Below are 26,446 nucleotides of genomic sequence, written 5' to 3'. Positions count from 1 at the left end.
TGAGAAGCTATAGCTTTTTTAACTTAATCATATTGCTATGCTAAATAAGTAAAATTAAATGCTGACTAATATTAAAAGTTGCTGAGAATCCTGGCACCTGAAGGATGGAGGGAGAGGCAGGAAAAAGCAGCGCTACCAGGTTGGATTTCAGCATTCAGATATAAAGGTGATCATGGAAAGTTTTATATAGGTGTTTGTGTAGGTGAAAGTATAAAGCTGAACCAGAGAAGCATTTTTGGAACTAATCAGTTACGATCAAATTTCTAGCACATAGGGTCTAATGGAACTTCAGCATTTCAACATTCATTTTATTCTGTGCAAATGGAAGCTAAATTTTAATTCATGGGTGTTGTCACAGAAGATCAAACATCAAAGCACGTTACTGGTTTAGATTTAAGCATATGGATAAGATAAAGAAATGAGCTTGCTACAGTTTAGGTATTTGCAGTACTGTAGTTCTACACGTATACTAAGGTCCTCCTGACCAGACTCTCCAGCAACTCTTGTCACTATTTGTTATGAAGGCATGAAGAATATGAAAACTAACAGTAAATGAGATGCTTATCAGGTTAGGAAATAACCTTGTTGTTCAAAGCTATCTCTTTTTCAGAAAGTTATGTATCATCTGACTTCTTCAAAGGCTAGTGTGCAACTGGTTTGGAGTCACTAGACAAGGCACTATCTCTCTATTTGCCAACATACCCCTTTATTTTGCCTAGAAGATTTATTTATGTGAAATTTGAAGAAATTCTAGAAATTTGCAGAAATTCTGTGGATATTTGACAGCTTGAGTTATTCTCTAAGTATGTGTAGATCTACAACTATGCAAGGTGTACAGTAGATCACATCCATCAGGGAAGTGCTGAATCAATTGCATGTGTATTGCCCAGATGGTCAGTGTTGAGTATAGCTAAGAGTAGTTTGGCAAAGCTAATAGTGCAGTTCTGGATGCTTCACACTTAATATATATGGGGAGATCAACTGTGCATTGTGCAATTAGATACAGCTGAATAACTTCAAACTTATTTTGCATGTGGTTTACAGATGGTCCATGCACACAGAGTGTATTGAGTGTGCTCTGGACTGATCTGGCTTACAACAATGTATACTACAAAGTATATACGAATACATTTTGCCTGGGAAATTTCAGAAGAAACAGAATGATTCTATTCTCAAATGTTCTGAGTACCTTATTTTCCAAAATTTGAAATTTTTTGCCTAGTGATACACTGCTCGTAAGAAAGTCAGTCAAACACATTTGGAGACGGAGAAGGAAAAAAAAGTCTCGTTCACTCCAGAAGGAGAGTAGGAAAGAACTTACTAAGAAATCTGTGTTTTGTGTATTGTATTCTTTCCTCTGTTGAATTACCAGTCCTGTGCTAAAGAAAAAAAAAGAAGTCTATCTGGATCATGCAAGCAAGCTGTAGTTATTCAATTAATATTTAATAAATCACTTGACAGAAATCAGAAGGATATCAGTTCATTAACTGGCCTGGTATCAATCGTTATCCATCCCCTACACAGATAAGTGAGAATAAATTCATCGACTGTAATAAAGGAAATACAAACCTTTCAGTTAACCACTGTGATATAACAGATGAAAGTGATTTGGGAATAAGAGTATATTGAATTCTGGAAGTGTTTAATATTGACTTCTAAATTTTTAGAAGACTTCCATTTGCAATTCAGAAGGCTTACAATCATGGAAATGCCTGAAGAAAAGGAAAATGTATCTGGAATATCACCCTCTAATCTGTTAAGTAGAGGATAAGAAGTATTTTACCTTCATAAAGTCTCCTGAAACAGTTTGTTAAGTACAGCCTACATAGATTTAGATACATTGAAAAGTATGTATCTGGCTTGCTCCATGTACATTTGAACAGACCTGAGAACATTTTAGGGTTAATTATAGGCAAATAATGTAATGTTCCTTTCTACAGAAAAAAATACAGGTATTATTAGAAAAACCCGCAGCATTTGCTGGTTTTAAGCTCAGTATGTAAACACAGTAGCTGAATCAAATGTTTTTGCAATGTAACTAATGGCTATGAAGTAGCTTGTTTCTGTGCACCTGCAGGCAAATCCTGCAGGCTTACCTCCTTCTTCTGCATGTCGGTTCAGGACACTCAGCTGAACTAAAAGGTGATCCTGACAGAGCACCGTAGGGTTTCAGAGTTCATCTTTGCTGACCGCTCGCTGGCTGTCCGTTCCCTGCCTCTTCAAAACATGAGATTGCCCAGCACCTCCCTCCCGCTGTGCCTCGACTCGTTTGGCTTGCCCGTGCCCTCGCTGGCCACCATGGCAGGGAACACCGAGTGCTGTGTACAGTGGGCTTTTCGGACAATGAAGGGAGTTTTCAAAGGAAAAACGACATAGGGGAAAACCGACCTCCTGGGTCTCACAAGGAGGAAGAGAGGGAAAGGCAGAGATGGCTGCATAGCCTCATTTTCTGGTTCCCGTGGGGATTATGCTTATGCTGAGAGAGAAGGGACAGAAGAGAAGAGAAGGTCTCGTCCCTTCCTCTGCCAAATAAACTGAGCAGAGAAGAGAGCCTGACTGTCTCTCTTGAGGCTCTGTATCTCCCTGAAGACCACGGAGCAAGCAGTATCCACCTACAGCTATTTGAATAGTGGCTTAGTACGAGTTTCCCAAATTATGGTGCCAGATACAGGGATCACTCTGGGGATCAGCAAGGAGAGTGGTGTGGCTAATAGTTTTTTCTCCTTTCCCAGTAACCACAAGGTGTGATTGAACATTAAGAAATAATGACAGTGCACAAACTGTGAGTTTATAACTGTTCAGTAGTTAAGACTGAAGAGTCAATTCCCAGCAGTAAACAGAACCTTGACATGGGGAGCAGGGGGATGTCTGGAGGATGCTCTCTATGTGGGGGAGAGAAGATTTTAAATCCTTGTTGGTTGAGATATATTTTCTTATATGCTTTTTCCCTCTAATAGAGAGAGAACAGGATGATTCCAATTCCTTTCAGGATTAGAAAGAAGGGAAAACTTTCCTGACCCCTGCATGGGTCAATAGTTTGTGTTTTGGTAGGTGATTAGCTTCCTTTAGTTTGTTACAGTGAGAAATCTTCCATCTCAAGTCTTTAGAAGTCGTTCCTCTGATTGTGGGTGATGATGCTATACATCTGGGTGAAATATGTTTTTTTAATTTTTCTGAGAAATCGAGAAAACTGGGGTTATAGAGCCCATAAGCACTTTAAACCCTCTTTCTTATTTTATTGGCTATATTCCGCTACTCAATACATATGTGCGCTTAAGATGTCTGTGCTCATCCTGGCATTAATGTTCTAGAGGATTTGGTGTTTATTACTTAATATATTTTAGTGACCTTCTTTTTCATTTCCCAGCGATGTTTTTCTTTTTTCTCCCTCTATTTCTCATCTAATTTCTTACTCTCCTTATTGACTTTTCCTTAATAGAAAGTTTAACCCTATCTGTATTTGCTTTCCCTCCTGCTCCTTTCCCCGTATTCTGTTCTTCCACCTACTTTTCTTCTTCTTTGTTTTCATCTCTGCGTTTTTATACTGCTAATCTTCCAGTCTTCCTTTTTTTTCTTTTCTTTTCACATTCTTCACTTTCTCCCCTAATTCTTTCTACATTCATTTATGGTCTCCTCTAGTTCACATTTTTTACTCTACCTTCCTCATCTTTTTCAGGTTCTTTCCATAATTCCTGGTGGTTTTTTATCACTTTTTAATTTGTTTTGATATTTTCCTCCAACCATCTCTTGTATTCTTACTTCTTTGTCATTCCGTATCTCTAGCTTATTTCAATGAGTACTGACCTGCATTGGCCCTTAAGTCTCCTGAAAGGCTGACTGATCATTTTGCAAGGACCCCAGCAGTGGGTGGAGACTGCAAACTTCTGTTTACATTCAGGCATGAGGGATATATGCGCCATTGTGTGCGCAAATACACATTTCATCTGTATGTCTGATACCATCAGAAAATTATTGAGCAGCATGAAAGATGCCAGATATCTAGTTTTAACTGTAGTGGTTTGGGGTTGGGTTTTTTTTTTCGGGGGGGTGGGGGGGGACGGGATGATATTTTCTCAGTTGCAATATGTAAATACAGATGTATGTTCGAATACTTCCAGAATTACCCAGTTACAGCTATTGAATAAAGAACCAGATTCATAGTAACAGTTAAATTGAAGTAAAAATAGGCAATTGGTCTTTTTATTATCTAGAATAACTACCTGTACAAAACCTTACTTGGAACCAATGCTTTACTACCTCATAATACACAGAGTTGATTTTTATTTGTTTAATAGAAATTCTCATTCTACAGTGCTTGTTTTCTGATACTCTTGCTGAACTCAGTGGAAATTTCTGCATTAGGTCTGATGAACTGTGCTATTTATAGTTACCAATATAATCCTGATTGATTCCACAGGAGTGTGAGGTGATTTTAAGATAATTAGAGTTATGAGGGAAGAATGTATCTTATTGTTCCTAAGCATTGTGCTTTTGCTTATTTGGAGTAAGAAGAATTGAGAGTAAGTAGAGTTGAGAAATTATTGCGGTTTATATAACTAACATAAGAACCATGTAAGTGCCTCTTACTAAGGTCAAATCACCAACTAAACTGCTTATTTTATTTTTCTTTACATAATTTTCATTATTGCGTACTTGAAAATTCCAAAATAGCATAAACAAAAGCCTTTAAAAATAACATATTTTTCTTACTTGGTGATTTTAACAGGCTTGTTTGAATTTTATTTTCTGCTTTCTTTTAGTATTTTCCTATGCAGAAGAATAAATGGTAATTAAAATGTGCAGGATGAAAAGATGGAGCAGTCAGTGCTTGTACCACCAGGACCAGACAGCTTCCAATACTTCACTAGAGAGTCTCTTGCAGCTATTGAACAACGCATTGCTGCAGAAAAAGCTAAGAATCCTAAACAAGATCGTAAAGACAATGATGATGAAAATGGGCCAAAGCCAAACAGTGATTTGGAGGCAGGAAAAACACTTCCATTTATATACGGCGACATACCTCCAGGAATGGTGTCTGAGCCCTTGGAAGACATGGACCCATATTACATCAATAAAAAAGTGAGTCTAATATCAATCCCGTTCATATGCCAACATTATCACGTTCATTTCATTTCTGTGCAGTGGGTAATATAGCTTGTTACTTCAGTCTGTTGATTTGCAGCCATGTGGGAAAATGTCATTCTAGTAAAACCATTGAGCATTGCCAAAAGGACTAGGTGTACAACAAGAGCAGAAAATGTTTGATGCCAGTGATACATATACATTCTACCTTCCAGAAAGTTAGTAATTAAATATTTAATATCTTCTAGTCATAAAAAGTTGTTTTAGCTAATGTATGTTTTTAGAACACATTTACCCTTGTGTGCCTTGGCACACTGGTCCTCCTGCTTTACATAAGGAGGAATTTTACACTAATATTATTTTTAGAATTAAATTAATAAAATTGGCAATAAATGTAACATTATGGCTGATCATATAATATGGTTGTACAATGGATGTGGCAGGGTATAAATAAGTAGTGTGAAAATCTAGGCTTCTATTCACTGCTCTGTCAATCATTAGCAAAGTGCTCACTGTCCTCTATGGTACAGGACAGAATCCATCATCCTCAGTGGTTACTAACCTTTCATTGTTTTCTTTTAATTTACATCAAAATTTATTCCTTTGATACAACTGAATTTATATCAAAGGAACATTTATATTGAAGCTGAAACATAGTATGTTGTCTTGATTATAAGCAATATATAATATCTATAGAAACTTCTGTATACATAATAGATTGCATACTTTGCCAACTTTACAAAAGTGAAGATGTGTAGAAACCAAGAACAGCAACACACCACATTTTCTCTAAGGTTCTTCAGATTTAAAACTGACAGCATGAACCAATGCATAGCACATTTTGTTCCCAGAAATCTGCTTTGGTAGCAAATTCTTAGGAAATTTATGGCTTCAATAGAGAAACACATGGATAAGCAGAAACTATCATAAAGAGAGTGTAAAACTGATTTAAAAGTTTTTGGTGGAACTGGCCTTAAACAGCCCTGGAATCCTTTCAGGATGATTCTGTTGCACAGCCCATATATAGCAGAAAAGGTTCACGGTTTATAGTGATAGGTAGCTTGGGTGATACTTTAATTATGAGATAGTGTGATTATGAAAAGTGTATAAATATCGAGACAGGAGTTATTTTGATTTTAAAACAAATGCTGTGTTTTAAGTGTCTTAGCTTGCTAAATTTCATGTGATTTATGAGTCCTGTTTTGACAAGAGAGAAAATACTATGTGAAAGAACAATATTTTTATTATTTTATGCCTCTGAAAGAGCCTTTATCTGCCATTCATTGTATGAAGATTTATCTTTAAATCACAGTGCTACTTTTACAAAGATAAAAGATGTGTTTCTATAAAAGCAGGCCTTATAGAGTTCTGTACTAATGATGTCTGTTTATGATATGAAGTCGCATATAATTATTTCCCTACCTGCCCACAGGTCATCCCGGACCTTTATAGTCAATTCAGACTGCCTTGTGTGTCTTACAGTGAAAACAGATACATGATAGGTATGACTTACAGGTACACTTCTAGAGCCCTTACAAATGGAGGACCCTTTCAGTCCCTTCACAGAAGGAGCTGAAAACTTACTACATCAGCCAGGTCTGATGATAGAGTTGCAAGAAATGGAGTGAAACCAGGTGAACACATTCAACCAAGTTTCTCTACTATTTGAAAGGAAGAATCTTTGTATTTGCACGCTAAATAACTTCTAGAGGCAAGTCACGTACCCGCTGGGAGTCTCTTCTTTGTGCTGAAGTCAACACATCCTCTCTATGCACGTGCTTTAATCTTCTACAGGACAGAATTAGAAACAGCCCTGTCAGTCAAAGACAAGACAAAAATTTCCCACACACTACAATCCTCTCCACTTTTTCTTTCTTCAGTAGGAGGAAAATAGACTTTCCTAACAGAAATTCCAACATCTATTTCAGTTTTACGTCAGTAATTTGACTTTAAAATATCTACTTCCTAGATTTTCTTATCTAGCTATCTGTGAATTCTGGAAAGACTTTTATCTTGTTTCACTTGTCTTTGGAGAGTATTGGTAGCAGTTGATGCTTCTGCAAGTCTCAGAAGGAGAAATAGTTTGAGAAAGGCCTGAAGCAGAAGGGAACATCTCCAGGAAGAAGCAAAGACCATTTAATGTTCAGTGCATTCACCTCCGTACCATTTAACATTTCCGCTCTCTCTTTATGCTGCTCTGAATTCCACCGTGTAAAGCCAAGGAGTCGGTCAGCACACCCTATCCCAACGTAACGGCCTGACAACTGCTGCACGAGAGATTTTATATTTCTGCCTGGGGAAGCATATTTCTGCCTGGGGAAGCATCTATCTGAAAAGATATGGATCTAATGAAAAACACAAGAATGAAGGAAAGTACTTATTTGCAAGAAAGGGTTAGGACAAGTGTATGGATTAGCAGATGCCACTGTTGCTTCAGACCTCTATTAAGATCTCTGCATAAACCATACCTGATTTATTGACAGAAGCTATATCAGTTTGGCTCCAAACTTTCAAATAGGCAATAGAAATGGTTACCTACAACATTGATCAAATGATACCAATGAGCATGGTCACAATGTTTATTCAGGAAACCCATACAAGAATTTTACAAATATCTTTTTTATTCCAAATTTGGGTCATGAGTGAAATCATCCATTATATGCCTCACGTGCAAGTATTGCATCCCACTTGCTGAGGGTTTTTTTCCTATTTTTGTCGCGAGATTGAACAAGTTCACTGTATTTTTGCATGCATTTAATGTTGAAACATCACCTAGAGTGTTTTACATTTCATCTTTGGGACTTTTTTTTCTAAGCAATAGGTTTGTGCCTGCCATGATTTGATACAGTTTAATACAGAATAAGACAGGAATAAATTAATATGTTGAGCTGTGTGAGAGCCTTAATTTGTGGATAAGCTAGCCCTGGGATGAAAAGTTAAAAATGGGAAAACCTGTTAAGAGAAACAAAAACAAATAGGTGTGCTAGTTTTATGATTTTGCATCTGTGCTTCTATGCAAAACTTACAATCGAAGAGCACATATTCATGCCCAATATTCATCTGAAGTTGAAAGGAAAAGGAAAAAAATTGACAACTGCTCTTTGACAACAGAACAGTCCGTTATAGCAAATTTGCACACCTGATAGTATTATTGATTTACACTGTACCACAGATAGCCTGAATGCTAGCAACTGTACCCTTGGAACATAATTATTTTATTATAATATAATACAATACCTGTACTTATATTGTTATGATTTTATTATATTGAAATGCTGCTGACTGTGGTCTTTTGAACTGTGAAGTTTAACATCTTAAATGGTTGCGATGCTCTTGTTTTTTAAACCAAAATTGAGTAAAAATGAACTTGGACTTTAGCCACTTTTTGCATTCCACTTCTGTGTAAGTGCAAATCTGTGTGTTCCCAGTATAATAGTGACTGCCTGTTCATGCTCAAGCTGCCATCACAAAGGATCAAGGCGGTTCACATCACTGTCTATAGAGAAAGAATCAGCTGGAACCCCCTAAGATCCTGACCTGCAGGCATGCATCAAAATCTGGGCCACTTGGTTTCATACTTTAAGGGCTGGCTACTTTCTCTTGAACCTAAGCTGATACATTAAAGAGAAGGACAGGAATAACTGGAACTAAATTGGTCTTACTTCACTTTCCTCCTGCTGTAATACAGATACAGCATTGTTGATTGCCACTCCATGCCCTGCCTCTTGCCAGAAGGATGTTGAATGATGTCTGTCAGAAAAAGTGCCTCCATTTATCCTTGCACTTGGTAATATCAGTCCCTAATCTTATCATACCATGAGGTCCTGGGATTCCCAGACTTGTCTTGGGTTGCAGAAAGAAAAAGATTCTGTAAAATTGCTTTACTTAACTTCATTACATCAGAAAAGGTGAATGCACTAGTGATCTTAGATATTTTTGATAGTTGTAAGTGGAAGAATTTTTAACGGAAAAGTTCTTGCAAAGCAAAAAATTGAGGTCTTGATAGAAAACATGGTTTCAAAAGATAACCACACAAAAAAAGAAATGCCAACTTCAAATATGCCATGAATCTCTTGTTCTAGCTGCCCCTGGGGCTTTTCCCAAGAAGCTAATGATCCAGCTCAACAATATGTCACCTCTTGCCTTTCAGAAGGTCTTAGGAAGTTTTAGATGGTGTTTATTTAACTGTAGGAAATAAAAATGCAATAGAGTAGCAGTCAGCCTGCTAAATGTAGACTTCAAGAAACTACTTTCAAAGCTAACTGGGAGGAAGGAGAGGAGAAACAAGGTTTGGGGAACTCTTTGTACCAAGAGGTTCATAGAGGCTGTATCTTTCTTTGGTGTGGACCCTTCCCTCTTAGCTGCATCTTCTCAAAACACTCCTCCTCCTTCTTTGCCCTGCTAAGAATGCAGTTTCTGGGTTTATATCAAATATGACAGAAGTTACAGAACTGGGATCCAGGTTACAGATGCAAAAGCGGCAAATCAGGGACTTCTCTCTAGGGATTTCTTTGAATTTATATCCACAGTCGCATACTTTGAGTGTGAGGAGGTTTCCTGCCTTTAAAAAATGATTAAATAAAACCTTTATAAAACCTAAGCCCTGAAAAGTATACATAATCCTTCACATACGAACCTTAATCTTACAATTTGTTTAGAATTTATTTAGTTGTTCTCAGTGTATGTCTACTTCGTCCTGGCAGCTTTGGGTACAATACTTCATGTTCATCCACACTGCCTACGCATTGGCTTGCATCTCGGTGAGACTGGAGGGAGATACAACAGGCTTATCAGGGAGGGAAGCTTACACAGGGGTTGGATATCAGCTGTTATCTGTATATTTTTTTTCTTAAAATTCTTCTTCAGAGATAAGATACAATTTTAGTTCATGTTTAAGGCTAAAAGTCAGACGACCAACAAAGTCATTCTGAAGGCTCCAGTCACAAAGATTCCTTGAGTAAAAAATTAAAACTGAGGTAGGGAATTTATGTCTTGTTGGTTCTGCTTTTGCAGGGCAGCAGAAAGTAGAACAGCTAAAATAGCAGCAGCTTCCAACTGAAACTGGAGCTGTGCCAGCATGCTGTTATTTTCCATAAGGCACATTAGAAAAGAGATGTATGTTTAATATGCTTGTGTTCGAAGATTTTTTTAAAAATGTAGGTTGACTAAACGTAGGTGGTGTAGTCTTAGATACAAAGTTAGTAGGGAGTGTGATTTTTAACATATTTAGTCAACTACCTCATAGCTACAAAAGCTGAGAGCGTGAGCTGGAGGCTTCTTAGCTGTGAGTCCTGGGGGCTGGGGACAGACCTGGGAGGGGAAACTCACCTTCCCCCTTGGGGTGTGAGGCTTTAAAACATTGTGCCAAAAAATCATTCATCTGCTTGGGTGCTTCAGTATTTAAAATGAAAGCTTCATTTAAAGTCAGGCCATCTGCAGATACACTGTGAAGGTGGTTGTTATCTGTAATCCGTAACTGGAAGTGTAATTTGGAAACATTAGCTCAGGCTTTATCCCACTGTCCTCAGTTTCATATGCAGTTTCTCCATTTCTGTGAAGAAGTGGGGAAATCAAATACATGTCTTATACCATTGTTGCATGTCTTGAGTTTGTACTCAAGATAATATAAAGTCTCACTATTGATGTTCCTTAGTCTTACTGGGTTTGGTCTGTATAAGAAGGTGTGCCATGTAGAGCTGTGACGGAGAGACAGCTCAGGGAAGAAGCCAGCAAGTGAGTTGGGGCTGGGACAGCTTTTCCTCAGGGCTTGATCCCTGCTTCTCCTCTGCCTTCAGTACCTGGTATCTGTCATAGACTGGTGGAACCCTCATCTCCGCATCTCTCTCCACCTCCTGGGTGCTCCTAGGGATTTGTATCTGTACTTCATGGTCTATACATACCAAACTTCCCAAATCTAAGTAGACCGAAGAATCGTCCTTCTTGAACATCCTCAGCATATTTTCTCCGTCTGCCAGCCTTCCCAGAAATAGCCTTGTAGTCCACTTGCTTACAGTCTTAAAGCAATGCTTGATGTCACAGACACCAGAAGAGACCAACCTACCGTTTCCCACACTTCCACTGGCATTCTAGTTTACAGCTCACTTCATCAGCAATGTAATGAAAAACCAGGAGGCTTTGTCATAGCTTATTTATGAAATACATAACTCTGAGAAAACAAAAAAAAGCAATTTTGGACATTTCTCTTGGGCAGATTCTTCATCCCTGGAGGTGTTCAAGGCCAGGCTGGACGTGGCCTTGGGCAACCTGGTCTAGTGGGAGGTGTCCCTGCCTATGGGACACTCGATGATCTTCAAGGTTCTTTCCGACTTAAACCATTCTATGATTCTATGATTTTAGGCTAAAATCCTTGCATCATCCCTTCCACTGCACGCAGCTGTCTTCTGAGTTACTGAGCCTTCCTTCTGCAGTGTTCTTCATTCTTTCCTGATTGATCTTGCAGTTGAAGAGCACCTTAGTGCCACAAAGAAACCTGACAGTCCACATTTCCTGTGCTTTAGTTTTAGTGCTGTTGCAGCCATGATGGCCTACAGTGGAAGCAAAGCATTTATATTTGGTTCATGGATTTATTTGAGAAAAATAGACAAGCTTTCAGCCTACAGAGGCTTCTACAATTCTCTGAAGTAAGGCTTGCATGCCTTTAAGTTTCTCTACATTTGATAGGCTCTTTAGCTGTTAAAATTTAAATTTAACAAGTTCTCTATGTTCTGGGAAACTTTCACACCTGCAAACCACAATTGTGCAGGGAGGTCATCTGGAATGTATCTCTTGCTGTCCCCTGGTAAGGTGTATTCAGATGCCCCCCCAGTCCTCAGAGATCTACCTAATCATGGCTGTATGTGTTACTGCTATTTCCCTCTCCTCTAGCGCGAAGACCAAGAAACAGACTAGAATAAAAAAAACCCAAAAACGAACAAATGGGTAGTCTATTAAATCAGTTTCTGTAAGGATTTCTCCTACTGATACATCATTAATATCCACAGGTAAAGTTTCCCTGCTTATGGTATTTCAAACAGGAAGAGAGAGTTTTCTATGGGAAAGCATAAATAAACTTACAATTATAGTTAATAATTTCTGCACCTTTTTTACAAGAAACCAATCATGTAAATGTATCATATTACTCCTCTGAGGTTGTTTAATGAAGAAGTATTATAAAAGCGTTAAGAAATTGAATGTTGCGTATTTAGAATTTTATTTTCCTATGTCAGGTACATCACGTAAGTACTGGAAATAAGTTTTATTTAAAAAATGAGTCATGGGTTTTGTGTATTAGCTATTCAAAAAGTTACAATTTTGGTGACTGGTCACTAGGAAGAGTTTTAAAATACAGTGAATACATACTTATAAAATGTCTTTTCTTTCTCTTTTTCAGACCTTTATAGTATTGAATAAAGGGAAGGCAATCTTCCGATTCAGTGCCACCTCGGCTCTGTACATTTTAACTCCCTTCAATCCTCTTAGAAAAATAGCTATTAAAATTTTGGTACATTCATATCCTTTTGCAATGGTGGTTCAAAATGTTACACGCTGAAATTAAGAAAAATCCTAACTCTTTCTATTTCTTTGTAAATAACTGTTTTCCTTTTGTAAAGGCTGTTAATTTTATTTTTATTTTACAGTGGAAGACTTATGGTAAGCTTTTATAAATACTAGAAAATACATATGTATTATATGGACACATTTTAGCTATTCTGTTGAATTTCAATACTTCTGCTGTACAAATCTACAAATCAAGAATCCATCTTGATCCATTGTTCAGAAAAGTTTCTTCAGATTTATTTTAACATTGAAATTTTTTGCGTCCCAAATCTTTTTTTGCACTATGACACCTATTCATAAAATAATTACATCTTTAAAAAAAAAAATAAATGCAGTTGTGCTCACAAAGTCCAGAAGAGCTCTCAGATTTGCGAGCACTTAGGCAGATATGCAACCGCTTGGTAGCAGCTAGCTCAGGAGTATGTTTCTGTTACCTTTGAGGGGTCTTTCTGAGGCCACCCTCAAGACCAGCCTTATAGTCTGTGGCAGCAGTATGCCTGGAAGCCTGGTTCATGCAAGCTGAATCTCATATTCCCAAACCTGCCCAGTTGCACCATAAGCCTTTGCCAAATTTAATCTATTGCCAGAAAGCATAGGCAGCAGTCCTGCAGGCGGTTTGCAAAGCATCTGTATGTGCAGATGGTGGACAGATTGGGGAACCGTAACCGATAGTGCACAAGGTAAAGTTTTAGGCTGGCATGTGGGATTGGAGCCTGATGTCCATAACAGGTTGATGGGAATTTCTAGTGGGTGAGGTTTTGGTGCGCTTTTCTTGCAAAACCCCAAGACTGGGAAAAGTAGTCACCAAATGAAAACTTCAGTGTGACAGTGAGACTTTTAACATTGAACAGTTAGTGAAAGGCAGAAGCTTTATTATTAGAGACTGCTGGCAGAATCTTCTAGGTCTTTGGAAAAAGGAAGAAACAAGGCTGATTGCTGCTGACTCAGAGCTTTTTCTCTGACCTCCCTGGAAGTTAAAGTGATGAGAGAAGGGGTGGAAGGTGTCTGGAGAGGAGTCAGGGAGCATTTGGGGACAGGAGCTAAGGGACCTGAGAGACACCTACAGACACAATGGTGGTGATGGTGAGAAAACGGAGCCAAATACTGTCAGGTTCAAGCGTCTAATGAATGCTCATCCATTCAAGTTAGAGACTCTGATTTGCAGTACCTTCCAACCCTGTATCTGTGCTAGTTGTGGGTAATGATTTTTACGGGTGTACTGATTACTGAGTTTGGTTTTGGTTTTAAGTTCCTCCTAATTATGTTCAAAGAGTATCCAGCTGGTCTTGATGGCAGTCAGAACAAAAGCAATTCTAATAAACAATATGCAATTCCAATATTTTTCCTTCTGTCTATCAAGTGGTTGTGTGATTGTGTAATTTAGCTCTATTATAGGAGGAGGTTTCTTTTCACTGTATGGACTGATTTCTTTTCCAAACAGCCAAGTATGGGATGAGCTATTTTTATCTTAGATATAGAGAAGGGTTGGTTGGTTTTTTTTATCTTATACATAAGCATAGATGCATAGGTTCTTTTTTATTCTTTTTTTTTTTTAATCCAATATAGTACAAACACTGTAAATATGAATTTGTTTAACTAAGAACCACATAATATGTTCCATAATGCAGTTTAGATTTTGGCTGCTTATGCAAGGTGAGCCACCTGTAAGGAAAAGATTAGGGGGTAATGTTGCTTATTATTTTTAATAATTCTCAGACTTTTATCAAATATCTCTACTGCCCTCATGTTTTGAGGTGGGTGTTTGGCATTTTGGCCTTTGTAACAGAACTGTGCCTTTCAGTGTGAAAGATGTGTGTTGAGCACAAAGAAATTGGCGCATTGGTTGGGAAACGTTCATCTGTACATCCTCTAAATTCTCTGAACCTCTGCATAGGGTGCTCTGATCACATGTGCCCAGACACAGATATTCTTCATCTGCAAAGAAGGTGTGTCTCTTCCCAGTGCTCAGAGACTTTCCCTGCAACTATTCTTTCTCACTGCTGGTACCTATTGCAATACCAGATACAGGAACTGGTAACAGCATGAGTTTCTCTCATGCTCTGCTGACCCACCTCCTGGTATTCTGCCTTTTTTTTTTTTTTTCCCTCTTTTGCCTGCCTGACTCGAGTTAAGGTAGAGCATAGAACTGAGGGGGCAACACGAGAGCAACGGGAAACGGACAGACTTTGGCAATGAATAGGAAAGGGTGAAAATGTAAGAAGAGGTGGGGGGTTGAGCAGACAGAAAAAAAAAGGGAGGTGGGAGCGGCTGGAGCTGCAGAGTGCAAGGAGTTACTCAGTGTGGCCTGACTGCCAGCGGGTATCTGTGAAACCAATTGGCAACATTTGTTTTTTCCAATATTCATCTTCCAAGTCCACACAGGCGATAAGAGATGTCAGCTGCTCCAATAATCGATTAGCTTGAGGCTGTGTAGCGCCTCTAATCCTATTGCTTGCCTATATGGGAAGAGCATGAAAAAGACAATACTTTTCCATTAAGAAGTCATCACGTATTAGAATTGTTTACCTATGTGTATAATTGAATTATTATAGAACATAAGACAGTAAATTAAGGGAATGTTGAAGTTGTAAATCAAATACTTGAAATGTGGGAGAAGAAGGAAGAGATGCACAGACTTTGAATGGGTCAGTTATTTTTGAGGTTGCCATAAGGAAAACCATGGCCAGAATTTCGATTTCAAAATATGTTAGCCCTTATTGAGCATCTGCTCCCTTTGAGAGTGAACAGCGCTTTGGCTATGCAGCTCACAGATGTGGTGAGTTATGTACAGAGCGAGCAATGTGCAAGGATCTACCGGTGGCCTTTGTTATGAACGATACCTAGCTGTAAACAGATCATACACAGCTCTCCTAAGAAAACATTCCACTACTTTAACTGTTTTACGAGACTGCTGAAGCTGCAGCCAGGCATCTCCAAGTTTTTCAACTACCAAAATGGATTCTCTTTATTTAAATGAATTTCCCAAATATCTTCTGTCAGACACTTTAAGGCTGTCTGTGGACTGTGAGGATAAGCATTGTAAAGCATTCTAAGCATTTATTCTAAGCCACTGAACAATGACTTTTACTGTAAAGAGCTTGTATGGCAACATGATCTTCAAAATGAGTTAAGTCACTTAATGAAAGGTATCACGATATCCACTGCTTGGTCAGGCATTCAGACAAAGGCCGCGCACCTGTCTATGGGAATCAGGCAGTTAAATCCTTCCCTCTGATTTGAACGTTTGTTTGAAAAGGTATGCTCAAATTTGAATTGTTCAGCAGCTGTAAGCAATGATCTTAATGTATTCACTTAATGTATTTTCTGCAAAGTTTAGGCTGAGATGTTACTTCTCCTATTCCTCCTTCACCTAGACTGAAAGGTTGGGCTTGTTTTGTGTGTGTCCATGCTATAAAAATGTCCCCCAAACAACAAAATGCTACATACTTGATTTAAAAAAAAAAAAAATCCTCTTATATACAAATTTATTTATAAATGGCTTTCTTCAGTTTAATCTAGCTTCTTTGCCAGTTATGTTGATGCAACTATTTTTAAGGAACACGTCATTTAGAGAGATGACTAGAGGAAAAATTAGGGTTGAGTTCACCATTTTGCATAAAGCTGTAGCGGTTCTTGTTTTTTGCTGCCATCGTGTGGCCATTTTGAGTCAGGGTTTCGTGTAGTTTGGTTACTTCAATATTTCCAAACGTTTAAATAATTGAGTTTAATTTATTGCCATGAAAAAGGAAGGACCGCACTGTAGATCCACTGATCTTGTAAACCAAGAACATCGCATTGGGTGTAATGAAGCCCCAGTGGACTGTCCCACCTCCCTACTACAAGCCCCTTTGAGCTGTTAGTCTGGGTTTCATAGTCCCAGAATACCTCATTGTTCCTTGCTGAAACTCTAAATAAAAATTAATTTTCATTCTCACCTTGACCAGTTTTCCATGCTTTTCAAGCAATTGATCACAAGGTACTATTATACCATTTTCAAATTACAGCATTTGTAGAACAAGAGAAGCTTCTTTTGCTGCTAATGTGTTTTGAGAGAGGCCCAAAATAATATTGGCAAATTATTCACCTTAATCTGTGAGGTCTCTTGGGATTTCTGTTTCACTGACTGAAGCATGTACTGCTAAGCGAGTGATAGGGAAACACGGAATACAGTCACTTCAGCAATTAAAAACATTATTCTGTGTTTCATTTGGTGTTTTTGACAGACTGGCTGGGCGGGGTGCTGGGGTGGTGTATGCTTTCTCTGCAACTCCGACTTGTCGTAAATAGGATAAACTTTTTTTACCTTGCACATGCCAGCTGTTGAGTTTAGTACCAAAACTGTAGAAGAGAAAGACTAACGCTTATTCAGTCATGTCAGGTACTTAAGTAAAATAGTATTCTCCAAGTTATTCTGGTTTTGGCTGTTCCTCAGCACATGTTACTCCCAGACATGTGAGAGCAGTCTCCTTCACCTTTCAGTACCAGCTGAAAACAAAACATGAGGACATCAACAAATCAAGACTGATATTAAAGTTTAATGTGCTAAAGTGAAAACTACCAGGTTAAGCAAAATACATGTGCAATGTTTATCAAAGTCTAAAAGATTTGTGTAAGTGGCAATATTTTAGTGTATTTCAGATATATGGCTGATGTGATATTGTATGAATTATTGTTGTGTTTTCCTTAACGATATCTACATTATTCAGCATGCTTATCATGTGCACTATTTTGACCAACTGTGTATTTATGACCATGAGTAACCCTCCGGACTGGACAAAGAATGTAGAGTAAGTTGCATATGTTATTTAAAGATATCTTTGACTGTTCTTTTAGGAGTCAGCGTGCCGGTAACTGCAGTCATGTCTGCTGGCAGGAACTATCATGAGACACTATTTCCTCTCTAAACTATGTAGAAAGGGTGAATAATTATTTAAATCTCCTTCTAGTAGAACGATTGGGTAGAAAAAAAATGCAAGTTGTTTACAGATAGTATTCTACTGAGATTCCACTATTTTTCTCTCATTTTATGGTTTAGCATCTATCTGATGTTTTTACCCCTCCTTTATGCCACTGCATCAATAGCAGAACCATGGCCATCTATTTGTACACATCAGTTAAGGACAGCATATAAGCAAAAGTATTTCTAAAGCGAGAATTCAGTGCATGCTTGCATTCTTCCCTTTTTCGAGTTATTACGAGATGTTTTAGATGTTAATGAATCAGACAGTATTCAGTAACTTATGCTCACAACTTTCTTAGTTGACAGTAACGGATCTACTGTTGCATACTTTTAAACTGAGTGTCACCAATAAATTTTTAATATGTGTCATTTATTTGATGGATTGATTTATTTTGATTTATGTATAAGATTGGGACTGCTGTACTTCAACACCATGTCACAACTAATGCATGCAAATACACAAGTTTAAGTGATGAATATAATGCATTATAGAAGAAATGGTTTGTTTACTGTATTTCTTTTCTAGTTTTGAAATAGAAAACTCTTTCATTTGATCATCAAGTTTCTATCAGAATACCAGTGTAAAGTGTTGCTACTTATTTTGGTTAAATTTTCCTATATTTTCCAGGTATACGTTCACTGGAATTTACACATTTGAGTCACTCATAAAAATCATTGCAAGAGGCTTTTGCTTAGAAGATTTTACTTTTCTTCGAGATCCATGGAACTGGCTTGATTTCACTGTCATTACCTTTGCGTAAGTTTTTGTTTTTTGCTTTTTTCTTTGAAAGTGAAGGGCAAAAGGGCATGAAATTAGTATCGATACATATCAATTTCATTAAATGGAAATTGTTGTATGAATTTACTTTTGTCTAAAACAATTTTCACATTCTAATATGCATATTTTGATGTAAACATAAATACTGCAGAAGCCATTAGTACAGCTAGTATTAGAGAGGCTAATTTCATGTCCTGCATTTTTTTTCTCTGAGCAGAAAAGGACCATCCCTTTGACTTCATTCTCCAAACTTACCAATCTAGTCTAGATAAATTTTAGGCTTTCAAAGTTAAATCACTGCGATTCACTTCAGAGACATTTAATTTAACTGAAGGCTCTGAAAGCATATTAATGCAAGGCAAACTGCAGTGAAAGGTAAACCTCTGACTGTTGCTATTTAATTTTTTGCTAAAAACGCCAAAGAGGTCTTGATGAAAGACCCAAGTAAGTAGCATAAACTTTGCCTAAATTCTGAATAACTGTGATTTAATCCTACAGGTATGTAACAGAATTTGTAAACCTAGGCAATGTTTCAGCTCTTCGAACTTTCAGAGTATTGAGAGCTTTGAAAACTATTTCTGTAATCCCAGGTAAGAAGTAACTGGTGTAAGGTGTTAGGCCCCTCGTACCTCCCAACTGTTCCTTTTTATCCTGTCATTGTGTTTGTGTGTGAACTCCCCTATTACAGATATGTGACAGAGTTTGTGGACCTGGGCAATGTCTCAGCGTTGAGAACATTCAGAGTTCTCCGAGCTTTGAAAACAATATCAGTCATTCCAGGTGAGAGCTAGGTTAAACACTGAGGCTGACTTTAATTCGCCGAAACAGAATTAATATTTTTTAAACATGTCTTATTTCTTTCACAAAAAAGCAGGAATCGGAAGATATTAGAATTCACTAAAATCTCCGATTCATTGCTTTTTAACATGAGCTCTTTTCTTTTGAAATCAGCCTTTGAGTTTAACAGATTCTTGCATGAGACATTGCAGTACACAGCGTGTGTGGTTGCATCGTATGATGTCAAGCTTTCTTCTCCACATTCAACGAATATCAGTAACCCTGAAGTTTCTTACCCATGTGTATCTTACCTACATGATGTTATGTGGTATTTGTTGTGAATATTTGTGTCTAAAAATTAGAACTGTTCGAAATGTTGACTTAGTAAGAAGATGAAGGAATAAGATAATAAAGAATAGCATGGGCATTGCATGGGGGATTTATTATCTTAAAATTCTATGATTTTCCAAACCATCTCCAGTTTTATAGCATTAAATTTTAATCCTATTTATTGTTGAACAGGCTTTTTACTACTGTCTTCTAAATCTAGGATGTTATAAAACTGATAGTAGCAAAGGTTTGGGGCGAGAGGTATTCACAGATAAAAAGAAAGAAGACTTTTATGTGAGATTCATGTACAGCATGAATAAAAAAAGTGTTTCAAAACAAGTGTTTTGAAATATATGCAACTCATTCCATTCACGGTTTCAGACGAACACAAATTTCAGCTATTTATTCATTTTCACAAGTGAAAAAGCTCTTCACAAAAATGTTATTTCACAGACATTATGATCATTTATTTGGGCTTTTGCATGAAATCTATAACTTTACTGGGAGACACTGTCATTTTTATGCTTTAAAAAAGTTTTGAACATCAGAATAAAAGTTCCTTTGCATTTGCAGGCTTGAAGACTATCGTGGGAGCCCTAATTCAATCTGTGAAGAAGCTCTCGGATGTTATGATCCTGACTGTGTTTTGTCTGAGTGTATTTGCACTAATAGGGCTTCAGCTGTTCATGGGCAACTTGAGGAATAAATGCCTGCAGTGGCCTCCAGAAAATTTTACTCTGGAAACAAATATTACGTCCCAGCTAAACAGCACCATAGGTGAAAATGGTACATTGGTTAATTCAACAGTGACTCCATTTGACTGGAAGGGGTACATTGAAGATGAAAGTAAGTATTGTCAGCATAATTCTTATTGAAGTGATTTGTGGCTGACCCAGTTCTTAGAAATAAGGAGGGGAAGGGATGATACATTTAGTTAAGACGGAGCAGGCGAAGTGTTTTCTCTTTCCAATAGATCTGCTCCAAAGGCCAGCATGGAAGAGGGAACAAGGAACGTGGTCTCTCTGCTTGATACAGCTCTTTTTCTCAGCTCCCTCTGCCAAATTTACATCTCCCCTGGGACAGGAGGAGGTCCAAAAGAGTTCTTAAAATTCTTGATAGTCTTAAACATCTTCCATTCCCATACTCCAAAGCAAGATCAGCACCAGGCTGCTATGTTATTTCTGACAGATGTCAGAGACTTCTGACATTCAGTAAGGACTCCGGTGATGGAGTCCTCGGTATTTTCGTCGTCTATCCATTCTTGTGCTTCACTATCCTTATCATTAGAAATGGGTTTTTTTAGGGTCTGACAAATTTTCCTGCTGCAATTTAAACTCATTGTTCTTAGAACTTCACCACAGGCATCAAAACCAAATTATTCCCTGTCAGTAATCACTGTCTTTAAGGTATTTAGAGACTATTCTTATGTCACCGTGCTCTGTTCTCTCCTCTTTCAATCTTTTTGTATGCTAATCAACCCAGATCGTTAACCCTTTTATCCTACAATTTATTTTCTAGATTTTGATCTCACATCTGGATCCTTTCTTGTTCGTAAACATCCGTCTTAAAGTGCAGTAGCCACATCTACGTATTTCTCCTCCACACGAGGCAGGCCAAGTAGAAAAGAAGGATTATGTGGTAGCATAGTAACTTATACTTCTGTTTTATATACCCTAGGCTAGGACTTGCCATTGTTTACAATTGTAACATTGTTACATCCTGTTCAGCTTGTGGTCTACCTGCCTCCTCAATCTTCTACAGACTTTTACCTCATTGAGTTCCCACTTTGTATTTGCACAGATCATTGTTCCAGCCTGAACAGCAGCCTATTTTTTCAGACCATCTCTCCAACTGTCATGGATTTTTTAAAGTGTAGTTGTTTCCTGAAACTCACCACCATCCTATCAGCACTATCATTTGCAAATTTGATAAGCGTTCTTCCATCATCTAGATTAGTTAAAACCTTGAATAGTAGCAATCTCAGACAAACCTCTTCAGAAGTTGTTTTGATGCATCTTTCCCTTTTGATAATTTCCCAAACTGTGATTTTCCAGCCACTTTTGCTGATACAGAGCAGTCTGGTAAACTGAGAACAGATAAAAAGAAATGCATTTCAGTATAGTTAAATGCAAGATTACAAATCTAAGATCCTTAATACTAAAAATCAATGCTGCACAATTCCTGTAGAGACAGGTTCATATGCATAAAGACTGTAGCTGATGGCATACATAACCTCTAACAGTGAAAATTACTTTTGGAGAAAAATAAGAACTGAAGGGGAGAGAGAGGGAGGAAAGGGAAAACTGACTATAGTAGCCAGCTGTGAAGAGATGTGGTGGGGTCCCCAGGTGACTCTCCTCCCCTGGGTATCCTTTCCAGTGTAGCAGTGATCACTCCATAATACTTTTCCCATAGCAACCATGTGTTTTTGATTAGCAACTTCTCAAACTCCCTACAGGTTGTTCCTGCTTACAGTGCTATTAGCACTAATTGGAACACACTTTGAATCAGGGAGGGTGCTGCATGGCTGATTGGCTTTTAAACTCATACATGTGTGTTATTAGGTCACCTAATATAAACCAAAAGCTACAAGCAAGGAGTAGGAAAAAGAGGGAGAAACAGGGATGAATCTCACACCAGAGACAATTGCTTCCCATGAGTAATAATGCGTTTGCAGGTGTAACGTCATGACAATAACAGCAACATGAATAACAGCATGAGAACAAAGGAAAAATAGCATCACAAAGGCTCTAGAAAACACTGCCACAGCAACTTATGTGAAAGGTTGCAGAGTTGCAACTGAGAGGCAGGATACAGAAATGCAGTTGGAAAGCCCTTAGCAATCGAGTGGCTAAGGCACTGTGGAGCAGCCAGGACTCTGACAAATTAAGGCTAAAACTGCAGCCAAAAAGCTAAATAGTATCCTGTTTGCATAAATAAATTATTGACCAGGAAGGCAAAATTACCCCTGCATTTAGCACTACTGCAGTTGCTACTGGAATACTATATAAAGTTCCATTTACATAGAATGTTGAAAAACTGCAGGATGTTCAGAAAAGAGCAGAATGATTAAAGGGTTGGAAAACATGCTTTATACCAAGATAGACCAGGAGCTCAACCTACTTAGCATATCAAAGAGAAGGTTTAAGGGGTGATTTGATCACAGTTGAGAAAAACCTCACGGGGAACACAAATTTCATCATAGACATATCTTTGATCTAGGAAGCAAAGTTATAACAGGTTCAATAGCTGCAAGTCAAAGCCAGACAAATTTCGAATTGAAGACAGACAGCTTCTAACTGTGATCACACAGCTGATCAATGACTATGATGGATTTCAATCTGAATTTCTTAAATCAAGATGCAATCTTTTTGTGAAACTCACTTTACATGTGAATTCATGGGGAACCCATGCCACAGGGTATAACAAAGTCTTAGCAAAGTCTCCTAATGAAGACCTAGACTTCAAGGTCAAACTTAATTTCCTGTTTTTAAACAAAGAACCTATAAACTTAAGCTCTGATTTCATTTGATTTAAAGACGACCTGAAGCTCCCTAAAAAACAAAGCTGAATTGAATTAGTTAGACAAAATACTTTTATTGAATGGCTACTTGAACCTTTGGTATATTTACACAGGATTTCATATGTATTATGAAATTTTTAATGAAATTATGAGTCTTATTATGAAGTTAATAAGCTTGTCGTTGCTTACCAGCATTTTCAAAGAGAAAAATTATCACAGATTCCTGCTCTTTTTGCAGGTGGGCAGACAGGATACAGATATGGTTCTTAAACCAACTGTGTCACAGGGAAATAAGAAGGGACTTACCTGGAGCTCAGAGCAGTGCAATGGCTCTGTCTTTTGTAGGAATTATAAAATGTTTTATGCCCGTAGTTGTGTTTGCTATGCAAAAAAGGCATGTAAGCCCTAATTTTTCCACTGAGCTAATTTTTGGAAATACAATTTAGAGAGACCTTATGTAAGCACTCCTGGCACTCTTTTTTTTTTCATTTTTCTTTTTCCAAGATAGCAAATCTGACAAACTTAATGCTAGATAAGTTTATCTTGGCAAGCTTGCTTTTTTTCTGGGAAATAATGTCACACAATCTATTTTGTGAAATAACAATTATTCTCAGTCATTACCCTAGGTTTACCCAAACAACTGTAAATTGTCTTGAAGTAAAGTGCTCACTTACCAGGGATTTTTTCCCATTTCCCAGTCAAATAGAGGGGAGCCAAAAATATACCTTTGATGTAGTGAGGGACTTTTCACATCACTTTGGTAAACTGCAATTCAGAGGTTTGCATCTAGTTAGGGATACATGCTTATACTGCTCAGCTTGTATTGTTATATTGCTGTATTGTTATAAAAATTTTCCTATCATGATAATATTTTGAGCATTTGTCATGGTTGTATCTGTACACTTGGAGAAAGCCTGGGTGGCTATGATTTCCTGTGGAGCTGGCAAGTACAGTATCCTTACAGGACACATCTTGTCTGAAGCGCAAACTTGAATACAGACCCTGTTTTAGCAGTTCAGCTCAGCTGAGGCAGTACTGATCATGACTGACTGCTCCATGTAAACTATATCAAGTCAGGTTTGCACTCTTCCCAACCAGCTGTTATGTTCCAGCATGTTTTAATCATGATTAGCTGACATAATGCAGAATAAGATTTGCTTCATAAGGGTCAGCTGTGGTCAGCACCATGTCAGCTACCTTTACTATTTACGGCTGTGTTTCAGCACAGTGCAGTTTTCTGCAACGCACACCAGCTCAGAATGACAGCGACTGCACACAGGGTTGTGCACTTTGCACAGTACAGAAAATTGTACCCTGTAAGATGCACCCTCAGTAAGTTTGCAGATGACACCAAGTTGGGTAGGAGTGTTGATCTACTTGAGGGTAGGGTGGCTCTACAGAGGGATCTGGACAGGCTGGATCGATGGGCCCAAGGCCAATGGTATGAGGTGCAACAAGGCCAAGTGCCGGGTCCTGCACTTAAGTCACAACAACCCCATGCACCGCTACAGCCTCGGGGAAGAGTGGCTAGAAAATTGCCTGGCAGAAAAGGACCTGTGAGTACTGATTACTGGCCAGCTGAATATGAGCCACCAGTGTGCCCAGGTGGCCAAGAAGGCCAACAGCATCCTGGCTTGTATCAGGATTAGTGTAGCCAGCAGGACTAGGGAAGCGATTGTCCTTCTGTACAGAGCACTGGTGAGGCCGCATCTTGAATACTGTGTTCAGTTTTGGGCCCCTCACTACAAGAAAGACACTGAGGTGCTGGAGTGTGTCCAGAGAAGGGCAACAAAGCTGGTGAGGGGTTGGGAGCACAAGTCTTATGAGGAGCGGCTGAGGGAACTGGGGTTGTTTAGCCTGGAGAAAAGGAGGCTGAGGGGCCTTATTGCTCTTTAGAACTACCTGAAAGAAGGCTGTAGCAAGGTGGGTGTCGGTCTCTTCCCCCAAGTAACAAGCGATAGGACCAGAGGAAATGGCCTCAAGTTGCACCAGGGGAGGCTTAGAGTAGGTATTAGGAAAAATTCCTTCACTGAAAGGGTTATCAGACACTGGAACAGGCTGCCCAGGGAAGTGGTTGAGTCACCATCCCTGGAGGTATTTAAAAGACGTGTAGATGTGGTATTCAGGGACATGGTTTGGTGGTAACTTGGTAGTGCTAGGTTAACAGTTGGACTTGATGATCTTAAAGGTCTCTTCCAACCAAATGATTCTATGATTCTTTCATTCTAAGATGCAGGTGTGTCATAAGACACTGAAATTGAGTTCTTCACAGAGTGTCAGAACAAGGTCTACATGCACCTTAAAACCTAACTTTTCCAAATGGTGAATTTTCCTCAAAGGATGGAGAGGTGCAGCTGGCTGGGGTACCATGACCCTCCTGCAGCAAATCAATGTACAGAGCTGGTAGCTTGTGACACCTCCTCAGACTCAGAATTCATTAGCTTGTGTGGTAACCCTGCTTGGGCAGCACAGCCAGCACAGCCGCAGTCAAGTTTACACTCAGCTGTGCTGGTAGCATTTCAAATGAGATCATTTTAAGGGAATCTAACAGGCCAGTTCAATGGAAGAAAACAAAACAAAACAAAACAAAACAATGGGGGGTTTAAATCTCAGGAAGCAAAAAAGATGCCACCTTAGCTCTGGAGCTGCTGTACTTCAGAAGTATTGGAAGCTGGGGAGGTGCTCAGGAGAGTATCACCATGTCTCTGCCCTGTCCTGAGACATCCTGAGGCAAAGCTTTTGTTCTCCATCAGAAATGGGACACTGGGCTACATGGTCTGACCCTGTGTAAATTGCATCCTTAAGCCTGTGACCAAACGAGAAATCCTTACTACAGGAGGAAGCTCCTCCTGTGATAATTCTTCCAAAATCAAGAGCTTAGCAACTGCAGGCATCTGCTTTAAGGGCAAAAAGAAAAGCACTTCTCAAGGATACAGTCAAAGAGAATCTTAATAGGCACAATGTTTTGCACACTGTCTCTTTATTCTTCTAAGCATAGACAGGTCAGTGTCTTTGTTGTTTAAACCATCTAAAATGTCTTTTAAATACAAGATTACTATACAGATTATGGGATGGTTGGCTACAGGGCGATTTGGTGGAACTTACTTGATTTTTCTTTCCTAAGGTGATCAATAATTTCAGCATATACTGCTAAAATCCTACTTACACAAGTTGATGACTGTTGCAGTAATTCTGTCCAAGTTAAATTTAGATATATATCCAGGGCCTTCGCACCAATCAGAGGGCTAATTGCAGTGTGCACGCACCCGCAACAGTTAGAGCCATTGGCAAATGGGTGGGTTTTTTTCAGAGCTCACATATTAGATAACTGTCACAAGTGTTTGTAAATGACAAACTGGAACCCTTAGCAATACTGATCAGAAAGTTTGAAATAAATTATCAGTATATTTTTTCAGATACAATTTATTTATTATAATAA

The 26,446-nt window shown here is 38.4% G+C and overlaps 1 protein-coding gene across 1 annotated transcript in view; it reads left to right on the top strand.

The window, feature by feature from the left end:
* The window catches only part of LOC309672013 (sodium channel protein type 1 subunit alpha), a gene marked incomplete at both ends in the record, with an annotated part of 554,434 nt that overhangs the window by 114,303 nt on the left and 413,685 nt on the right, over positions 1 to 26,446 (top strand). Inside the window, 6 exons of the mRNA XM_082483407.1 lie at positions 4,813 to 5,079; positions 12,473 to 12,583; positions 17,329 to 17,426; positions 18,228 to 18,356; positions 19,066 to 19,157; positions 20,058 to 20,330. Of these exons, the coding sequence (XP_082339533.1) occupies positions 4,813 to 5,079; positions 12,473 to 12,583; positions 17,329 to 17,426; positions 18,228 to 18,356; positions 19,066 to 19,157; positions 20,058 to 20,330 (970 nt within the window). Of the gene's footprint in view, positions 5,080 to 12,472; positions 12,584 to 17,328; positions 17,427 to 18,227; positions 18,357 to 19,065; positions 19,158 to 20,057; positions 20,331 to 26,446 lie in introns of the transcript that reaches the window.

This window comes from Vanellus vanellus (assembly GCF_965231255.1).
Source record: "Vanellus vanellus genome assembly, chromosome: 5".
Lineage (NCBI taxonomy): Eukaryota > Metazoa > Chordata > Aves > Charadriiformes > Charadriidae > Vanellus > Vanellus vanellus.
Note: the sequence above shows the minus strand (reverse complement) of the source record. Positions and strands in the feature narration are given on the sequence as shown.